At 37.9% G+C, this 10454-nt stretch overlaps 1 protein-coding gene across 3 annotated transcripts in view; it reads right to left on the bottom strand.

Moving 5' to 3' along the window:
- Positions 1 to 4274: 4274 nt before the first annotated feature.
- The window catches only part of OCLN (occludin), a 50231-nt gene continuing 44051 nt past the window's right edge, over positions 4275 to 10454 (bottom strand). For all 3 annotated transcript variants that reach the window (XM_037530193.2, XM_037530192.2, XM_037530191.2), the window contains exons 7-9: positions 9989 to 10160; positions 7238 to 7279; positions 4275 to 5959 (exon numbers count right to left, since the gene is read on the bottom strand). In XM_037530193.2, the coding sequence (XP_037386090.1) occupies positions 5858 to 5959; positions 7238 to 7279; positions 9989 to 10160 (316 nt within the window). In that variant the 3' untranslated portion in view covers positions 4275 to 5857. The remainder of the gene's footprint in view (positions 5960 to 7237; positions 7280 to 9988; positions 10161 to 10454) is intronic.

The following is a 10454-nucleotide window of genomic DNA, read 5'->3' as shown; positions in this document are numbered from 1 at the left end:
AACAGATTTAACAACCCTGTGTAACTCCGTAATCAGTTCATTTCCCCTACAGAAGACAAAATCTCATTGTTGAGTTTTGGTGTAGTCTTTATTTTTTTTTTAAAGATTTATGTATGCATACAAGAACTGGGGTACAGGCCAGAGGAGTGGGGGGGTGAGGATTCACCAGAGACAGAGTGGGGAACACAGCAGGCAGATAACTGAAATACACTGCTGAGGGGAGCAGCAGGCAAGGCAGGAGAGGTCTGCTGCGCCATGTGGGTAGCTCCCTGGCTGGGGATCGAACTTGTGCTGCAGAGGCTGTGGATAGCTTCATAGGTTGCGTCTTAATCCCTTGTGCCACCAGGGAGGCCCCTTTGGTGTAGTCTTTAAAAGGACGAGGAGTGGGAAACTAGTAGTCTTTCTCAGTGCCAGTCTTCCATTTTTGCCTTCTCCTTGCCTTTGACTCCTTTACAGGATTTACAAATTCCACACCTTTTCCTTTCCCTTTTTTTTTTTTTCCAACTTTCCTTCCACAATCTTCACACTTTCTCCTTTTCCTTCCTTCCAATCTGATTGACTATCCTATCCCAATATGAGATTCATTCCTGTAGGAAAACAGCCACAACATCAAAACCTAAATTTCTTGCTTATGTTTACTATTTATCAGTCTGGGAAGACTTTTATATAGAAAAACAGGGAAAGGACAGACAAGCCTCCCCCAACCCCCTCCCCACAACAAACTAAGCATATTTGTGGAAGTTGAACGATTAAGACTTTCACCAATTGTAAAGTTTACTGTCTTCTGTATAGATTTGTCATAGATCTTCACTTGACTGGTACAAAGGCAAAACAAAATATGCATAAATCCATGGCCATATTATGACTAACAATATTCTGTGTACAAAGTGGTAGAATGAAAAAATGATCTAACCTAATCAAATGTTTCTACTTGTAAAGAGCAAACAAACAAAAATACCCAAAAAACTAAGGGACAGTTATAAAGAATGGAACAGTCTGTTCTTTGCCTGTGGGTAGCTGGACACAATCCAAGGGGTTAGGAAATTCATGAACAGTTCAGTCACAATCAAGGTGAAATTCAAAGTGTGTAACTTCAAAGACTGGGAGAAGTGCACCCACATATTCCTGTACCTTTAGATGGAACTTAAATCATTCCAGAGAATGATTTAAAACAACAGAATCATTATCTTGATATGTGAACTCCAGTCTGTCATTCAAAGCATTTGTTCATGGACTCTGAATAGTCACAAAGCCAAATCAAAAGCAGTTATCTGCTTAGAATTCAAAGAATTTACCCAGCATTGAGCAAACATAGGGGTTGGGATGATACACCCTCATAAAACACAATTTGCTTTTTAAAAATGTGTAAGTTTCATCTTCTGACTTTGGGAAATGTAATGACCATGTTATTTACTTTCTGACAAGGTTCTAAGTCATACAGTAACTTCCTTCATAGCAACCATGAAATTAGGTACAAATATCCAAACTGGTACAGGAAAAAAGGTAAGTAATTTGTTCAAGGTCATACAGCAAGTGATTGCTGGAGCAGCAAAGCATGATGGGACAACTAATGCAAAGAATGCAAGCAAGTTCCATTGGCAGCAGTAAGGTAACTTGAGGGAACATCCTTCCACACTTTGCTAGTTACCAAAAAATAAAAATAAAAAATAAATAAATCTGATACAACTATATGTTCATGTTCTTTTTCTAAGTCCAAAGTGGTATTATTTTAGCACAATGCTTTCAAAAAACCACCCAACTTATCTCAGCATTTTCCTTGTGAAAATATTCCCATGAGAAGAAATGTTAATAGGAAACACAAGAGGGATGACATAATCCTCCATGTAATTTGTTCTTTTCACACAAGAGGTTACATGGTGAGTGTAGTAGAACCAAGAACTGCCAGAAAATCGAGTTTGAATTGATTCCTCCCTGTGAGCCTCTGATATGTCCAGATGAAGTATTTCTAGTCCCAATGCTTAAGCAGATGGAAAATCCATATGTGAATAGCTCCCTCAACCCCAGGTGAAGCAAAGGTATCTGGAGCCATGATTAAAGCACTCTTCTTTGCTGACTCTTTTTTTGTTTAATTTTTTAAAAAAAGATTTATTTATGCATCCAGGAACTGGAGTACAGGCCAGAGGTGAGTGAGGTGAGAGGATTCACCACAGACAGAGTGAGGAAAAGAACAGGTGGATTGACTGAAATACACTGCTGAGGGGAGCAGCGGATGAGTCAGGAGAGGTCTGCTGCACCATGTGGATCACCTCCCTGGCTGGGATTGAACTTGTGTTGCAGTGGCTGCGGATAGCTTCATAGTCCTGAGACTTAACCCCCTGTGCAGTAGGGAGGCCCAATCTTGAGCCTTCCTTTTACACACATAGCCATTCAGGTCTTTACATATACTTACCAGGTATTTCATATGAAGCATTTAATATCAATTAAAAGTAATAATTAACATTGTATATTAATTAAAAATTGATTCATAAGGTTGTACACCTAAAACCTAAACACAGTTTATAAAAAATACTTAAAGTGCACTCAAAATTATATTTTATTAATATTAGGAGAGTAATCCGACCTTATCCAAGTCCTTGATTTATTAACAAAGTCAACCTAGAATGGAAGTATAGAACCTAATATTCCCACAGAACAGGCCAAGATTCTAATCCTAGAATCCTAGTGTGTGACAATGAACCAGTTAATCTACCAATTCATTAATTTCTTGTGAAATGAGAATTAGAAATTGCTACATGTCAACAGACTATTTTTTTTTTAATTTTTTTTTTTTAAATTTTTTTAAAAGATTTATTTATTTATTTATACAAGCACTGGGTACAGTCAGAAGCGCGGGAGGGTGAGAGAATTCACCAGAGCCAGAGCGGGGAGCAGAGCAGGCAGAAGGACCGAAGGTCAAGGACCGAAGGTCACTGCTGAGGGGAGCAGCGGGCGGCAGGAGAGGTCTGCGCGCCATGTGGGACCCTCGCCCCGTGGCCGGGGAGCAGCCGGGGATTGAACCGGTGCTGCAGAGGCTGCGGGCAGCTTCGCAACCCAGCGCTCAACTGCTGCGCCACTGGGGAGGCCCTCAACAGACTATTTTAAGGATAAAATATTTTGTGTGTATATGACATAAGCAAAATTTATTTTAAAAAATACAAAGCATAGATGACAAAACATTAACACCTATTATTTTTGTGTGGTGGTTGCATGTATGTTTATAGTTCTTTAAGTTTTCAAAATAAAGAAAATATCTGCTTTTAATATGGAATTACAAATGAAAAGGAATCACTTTCTGCAGTGGACCATTATCAGGTGGACAATATATTACCACAACAAAAATTTTTGGAACAATGGTTTATAACAGAAAGCAGAATGCAAACATAAGAACCACAAAAGGTAAGGGATGGAAAAGACCTTTGAAGACTACTCTAAACCTTTTTCCTGACTAGAAAGCTGCCTAAGTGAGTTTTTTTTTCCCCTTAAGATTTATTTTAGCTATTTATGCATACAAGAACTAGGGTGCAGGCCAGAGGTGTATGGGGCGAGAGGATTTACCAGAAACAGAGTAGAGAGCAGAATAAGCAGATCTATTGAAATACACTGCTGAGGGGAGCACTGGGAGAGACAGGAGAGGTCTTTTGTGCCACGTGGGTCAGCTCCTGGGCCTGGGAACAAACCCATGCTGCAGTGGCTGGCGATAACCTGACAGCGCTGAGATCCCAACCCCTGTGCCACCAGGGAGGCCCCTACATGACTTTTCAAAGTTACATCCAGGTAGTTAATGCCAACCCACCAGAAAAACCTGATACTGGCCCCTGAAGTGGTCTTTAGATAAGTACCACATTCGAAAATGATTTTTTTTATTCCAAAGTCCAATGTTATGGCACAATTACAATGCAAACACATGCTGTTTGATTTTCTTCATTCAGATAAATAGTTTTATCAGAACACTGGTAAACTTGCCTTTACAGACTGAATACACTGACTTCCAAAAACAAAGAATTTTAATTTAACGCACAAAAATCAGTTCACTGCTCAATAGAGTCCTTTAGGTATGAATCCAAAAGGTATGAAAATCATAAACTATTACCCTTTTGTATTATGTGCATATGTAGAAAATTAAGAATGTCTTCAATTTGAAGAAATTAATCAGTGTCATAAATGAAAACATGATTAAAAAACTTATCTTTGGATAATGATTCAGACTTATATATAAACATTTTAAAATTAAGTGTCTGAATTGCCTTTTAATGACTAATTGAAAGCTTATTCAAAAAATTCTCAAAAGAATTCTAAATAGGGGCAGTGGTAGTCATAATAAACTTGGTTAGCTATATGCCCAGTATTACCAGCTAATTTTCTTTACTAATAAAATCTTTTTTTTAAATACTGAGAATAAGGACACCATTTGAAATAATCTGGTATTTTATGGTATTGCATTCTATTTCCAGAACAAATCACACTTCTTATAACCAAAGGATTGTGAAACTACCAACCAACACAGCACCCAAAATAGATTAAAACAATAACAGATACTACTGCTGGATGTAGTTTCCCATTATTTAGTATTAAATAGCACTAATGACATCAAACAGGTATACTGTAGAAAGAAAACACCAGTTTTAATGCCTTATAGTGAAATATGTACAGAGCTTAAACATTCAAGTCACAATCAGATTATAAATGTAATAGGATACTCTGATGTAATGAAAAAGACTAGCTGGTTAAAAAAATACATGTAAACCACAGAGGATAAAAAGTATTTAAAATATACAACAAAATTCTAACCAGGTTTAAACTTTGATTTTAAAAAGGTATGTATTTACAGTCTTTAAATTTCACATATTTGTTGCTTTTACATGATTTGTTTCTTTTACAGGATTGCATAAAACAGTAAAAAGTTCTTTTAACAATTTTTGTACACAAAAATCAATAAGGAGATTGGTAGAATGCAATATCCTTAGTAGCTAAAATCAGAAAGGCCAGGGGCTATTAACGGAGTCATAAAACATACTTAACCAAAACTGTAACCAAGGAAGCAAGCAGTTTCACTTCAGAGACGTCACTGAAGGGACCCAGTTTCCCTATTTGAAAAGGAATTATTATAAGTTACAGTTATCTGAAGGGAGGATTCTGGGAGGATTAAAGGAGATCACCCATCTGAACTAACAAACACGAAGCTATGACTTACATAAGGTGTGAAAGTTCACCGCACGGTTTACAGTTTACTCCAGGACCTTCCTTAAATGTTTCAAAATCTCAAACAATAGTTAGTTCTTTTTTTTTTTTTTTGAATGTCTACTTGGGTCCTTTACCCTTTTTTTTTTTTTTAAAGATTTTATTTTATTTATTTATACAAGCATTGGGTACAGTCAGAAGCACAAGAGGGTGAGAGAATTCACCAGAGCCAGAGCGGGGAACAGAACAGACAGATTGATGAAGAAATACACTGCTGAGGGGAGCAGCGGGCGGCAGGAGAGGTCTGCGCGCCATGTGGGACCCTTGCCTGGCAGCTGGGGATTGAACCAGCGCTGCAAAGGCTACAGGCAGCTTCGCAGCCCAGGCTCAACTGCTGTGCCACAGGGGAGGCCCAATAGTTAGTTCTTAATGCAAGAACCATTTAACTACTTATTGCATAAAGTCCTTAACTGGAGTGTTCAGCCCAGCTGATTATCAAAAGCTATTTATAAAATGCTTCAATACTGATGATATTGAACTGTCGATATTAAAGCTACCAAAACTTTGTAATGATCACAAAGATTTGGTCTCCCAAGTCAGAGTCCGAAGTCACGCTGCCTTCTGACAACACTGCAAAGATATCAGATACTTCTTAATCTCTCAATGTGGTATCTGCCTTCTATGTTTTCCGTTTATCATAATCTCCAACCATCTTCTTAATGTGTGACAACTTGCTCTTCAACTGCTTGCAATAATTCTTCTTACTTTTGTAATCTGCAGACTAACAAAAAAAAGGAATCATGTAAATTTAACAAAATAAAAACAAGTTATGTATCAGGTGCTGGAAAGGCAGAGGTGAACAAAAACAAGGAAATGTTAGTCATACAGAATTGTTGGGAGTGTTAAATGAATACAGATAAGATAGCTGGCAGTATCTATAGTCACATTGGCAGCTGGTTCTCTTTATTCAGTCATACCTTTTAACCTGAGTTTTACAAAGGATACACTTTTTTCTAATGATTTGTAAAGTGGCCAATAAAATTTATTGGTCACTAAAAAATACATGAACAAACCAACAAATTGGTGTATAGGCTGATTTGTGAAAGGGAACTAAGTAAATGGGGAATGACACAGGATGTTTTAAATACCCTTTTAAATTCTTGCATTAAAAATCATGATGTCAAAAAAATCATGGTCTTGTCATTTTTTAAATATTTTAATATAAAATCTTCTTTTAATATCCAAAAAGTTTTAAGTCCTTTAAAGACGGATGATGTCAGTCTTTACATGGAGCAACAAAAGATGTAAACTGACACAACGCTTTGGAAAGCTGATGGAACCTACCCACTGCTAAACACACACATGCCCAGACACCCTACATTTTCACTCCTGAGTATCTTGCAAATGTGTGCATATGAACAAGACACTTAAAAAATGTTTAAAGTGGTATTAGTTATAAAAGTCATATATTGGGGAATAACCCCAAAATTTATTAACAATAGAATGGGTAAAGTTATATTTTAATCACACAATAAGTTATGTCAATGAGACATAGCTATACTCTAAAACATGAGTGGATCTAACAGAGAATACTGAGCAAAAGAAATGACACACAAAATATATACTGCAAGATTCCATTCATATAAAGTTCAAAATAGACAAAGTTAATGTGTGATATAGATGCTGGCTACCTCTGGGGAGAGGGTAAAAACTGTAAGGGGATATAAGAAGGGGCTGCTATGGGTACCAGAAAATGTATCTCTAAGTGCCAGGTACAAAGAGGTGTGATCTCTTTGTGAAAATTCACCCAGTTATGCACTTATATTTGTGTGCCTCTTGGTATGTATTTTTAAACTTGAAAGTTTTAAAAAATAAGTATTAGTTATAGCTGCTAAAATTAAGGTTCAAAAGTCTCAGTTTCGGTTTTCATATTGCAATTACAGGGTTATAATCCGTGAATGTGTAATAAAGAATTCATAGAGATTCTTAAGGTTAAAGGAAAAAAAATACATAATAGAAAAGTTCTTTCTAAAAGACTCTTACAATCCAGGATACTTACTCCCTTTACTTGCTTCAGCCTATTGTATTCATCAGCAGCAGCCTATTAATGAGAAACACAAGATAATATGTTTATGGAGTAGTGTGTCTTTCAAAAATAATATTCCTAATGTTATATATATATATATATATTTTAAGATTGATTGATTGATTTATACAAGCACTGGGTACAGTCAGAAGCGCGGGAGGGTGACAGAATTCACCAGAGCCAGAGCAGGGAGCAGAGCAGGCAGAAGGACCGAAGTACACTGCTGAGGGGAGCAGCAGGCGGCAGGAGAGGTCTGCGCACCATGTGGGACCCTCCCCTGGTGGCCGGGGAGCAGCCGGGAATTGAACCAGCACTGCAGAGGCTGCGGGCAGCCTCGCAACCCAGAGCTCAACCGCTGTACCACCGGGAAGGCCCCTAATGTTGTATTTTTGAGATGAAAATGCGAGATTGTGAAAATAATATAGGGGATTAAAATAATAAAGTCTTAATTTCCTAAAACTATTATGGTCTTCAGTAAAGTCCGAAGGAATCCAGTGATGAGGCATTTATGACACTAACATGAGTCATGTTCCAGCCATACAGGCAAGCATCTCATTTGTTCTGCTGCCCCTCCTTTCTCACCAGCCAGTTCATGTGCCATATTGACATCAGAGAGATTTCTTATAAAGCACATGTTTATACCCCTTTATATAAAATAGTCTGCGTTCCCCCTTTAACTTCTATACTAATCTAGTCTCCTACCTTTCCAGTCTTAGTGCCCATCATTTGCAATTCACTTAAAAAATCCTGCATGCTTCTGTTGCCAGATTTTGATCAAGTCTCTTTATGGTTGTAATCCTGCAATCCTCTCCCCTTCCATCTAGAGAACTGGTGTTGGTTACCTTTGACGGAAGCATCTCCTAAATTCGTTATCCCTTTTCTGAGTGGCTATATTACTTTCTACTAGACTGTTAAAAGAATATGACATTAGTTACAATAGATAGTGTAGATGTCAGTTTTTCTCTTAGAACATGAGCTCTTTAAGGGCAGAGGTAAGATTTATTTACCTTTCTAACCTTAGCACTTCCACATTATTTTTTTAAAAAAGATTTATTTATGCAACAAGAACTGGGGTTCAGGTCAGAAGTGCGGGAAGTGAGAGGGTTCACCAGAGACAGAGTGGGGAAATGAACAGGCAGATTGACCAAAATACACTGCTTAGGGGAGCAGCAGGCAAGACAGGAGAGGTCTGTTGCTCAACTTGGGTAGCTCCCTGGCTGGCCAGGGATTGAACTCCCACTGCTTCACAGTGCTGTGCTTAACCACTTGTGCCACTAGGGCGGCCCCAGTTCCACATTATTGAGGACACAATAACAATCAATAAATGTTCACTGACTTGAGATTCATGACAACACCATATAGAAGTCAAAAGAAAACAAACAAATCAAACTATAAATAAAAATCAAGTACTTCAAACAGAAAAGCAGACCATCCCTATAAGAATGGTAGAATATCTAATAAAATGAAGCAGAAAAAAATGAAAAATATAACTTCTAATAAATATAAGTGAAAACAGACTTAATTACTAAGACATGAAGTAATTTTTCAGGTACAAAATGTGAGGTGTGGGTCAGTTGAGCCCATTATTATTATTAGTGGTGATGCAGTTGATATGATCTTTTTGGAGGGCAGTTTTACAACAACAGTTTGTTTAAAAAAATATTTAATTTATTTATGCATGCAAGAACTAGGATGTAAGGCCAGAGGTGCGGGGGGTGAGAGGATTCACAAGAGACAGAGTGGGAAGCAGAACAGGCAAATCTACTGAAATACACTGCTGAGGGGAGCAGTAGCAGGCGAGACAGAAAAGGTCTGCTGCGCCATATGGTTTAGTAACCTGGCCAGGGATCAAACTCTTGCTGCTGTGGCTGGCTACAGCTTGATAGTACTGACACTTAACCCCTTGCACCACCAGGGAGGCCCAGTTTTACATCAACAGTTTTACCAGTTTGTACATAACTTCTGACTTAGTCATATCACATTCTGGAGTTTGTTCTAGCTAGATAATCTGATAAGCACACAAGTACAAAAAGCTCACTGTGTATTAATGACTACTCAGGGAGGTATGTGTGTGTCAGGGGAGCACACATACTAAATATCTATCCATAAAAGACGACTTTTAAGCAAAGTATGGTACAACCATAGAACTAAAATTTGTATTTGTAGCTCTTTGTTTTTTTAAGATTTTATTTATACAAGCACTGGGGTACAGGCCAGAGGTGCGGGAGGGTGAGAGAATTCACCAGAGACAGAGCAGGGAGCAGAACAGGCAGAAAGACCGAAATACACTGCTGAGGGAAGCAGTGGGCGAGACAGGAGAGGTCTGCCGCGCCATGTGGGAATCTCCCTGGCCAGCCGGGAATTGAACTGGTGCTGCAGAGGCTGTGGACAGCTTCACAGCCCTGTGCTCAACCCGCTGCACCACCGGGAAGGCCCTTATTTGAATTTTTAAAGAAAGAATGAATTGTGTTTATAAATAGGAAAAATAGTTATTTTCTCTTAACCATGCTTTGTAGTTTTTAACTATGTTAGTACACTCTTCAGTTTGGACAGTCCTCCATCTAAGCTTGATCTGAATTATCCTAAGAATTAGTTTGGGGGAAAAAAAGAATTAGTTTGGCAATTACTAGCAAAATATGTATCAACATTAGTATAAAGGAGATTGTACCTCCATAGATTAGAATAAATTCATGTGTAATATGTGGTTATAAGGCTTGACTTTACCATGTACTCTTCACTTTCTTCTCTATAGTCATCCAACTCTTTATCCAGACGAGAGAGTTCTTTATTGACCTCATCAAGTTCTGCTTGTAAGCTCTTGTATTCCTGCAGATCAGTGTCAAAGTTTCTCTTGTAGAGTTGTCTTTGTTGATCTGAAGTGATAGGTGGGTATTCCCTAAAAATTGAAAGAGAGAAGGACTATACATGTTTTCGTGACAGACATGAATTCAGTGGTTCTTCTTCAAAGAAAATAAAGGTGGTGGAATATGCAAAAAGACAATGTCTTATTTTCTTTTTGGTACTTATAGGGAGAGGAAGGTAGGGTTCAAATAAGTCTTTTAAAACTAATTATATACCACTCATTGGGTTTTTTTAAGTGCGATACCTACATAATTTTAGAAATAAAGTTGAAAATCTCACATGAAATAAAAGGTTCAAGTGGGAGGAACTCAATAATTCTGAATATACA

Source organism: Talpa occidentalis, unplaced genomic scaffold (assembly GCF_014898055.3).
Source record: "Talpa occidentalis isolate TD23 unplaced genomic scaffold, MPIMG_talOcc4v2.1 talOcc4.6, whole genome shotgun sequence".
Taxonomy (NCBI): Eukaryota; Metazoa; Chordata; class Mammalia; order Eulipotyphla; family Talpidae; genus Talpa; species Talpa occidentalis.
The sequence above is the reverse complement of the archived record's forward strand: the minus strand, read 5'-3'. Positions and strand labels throughout refer to the sequence as shown.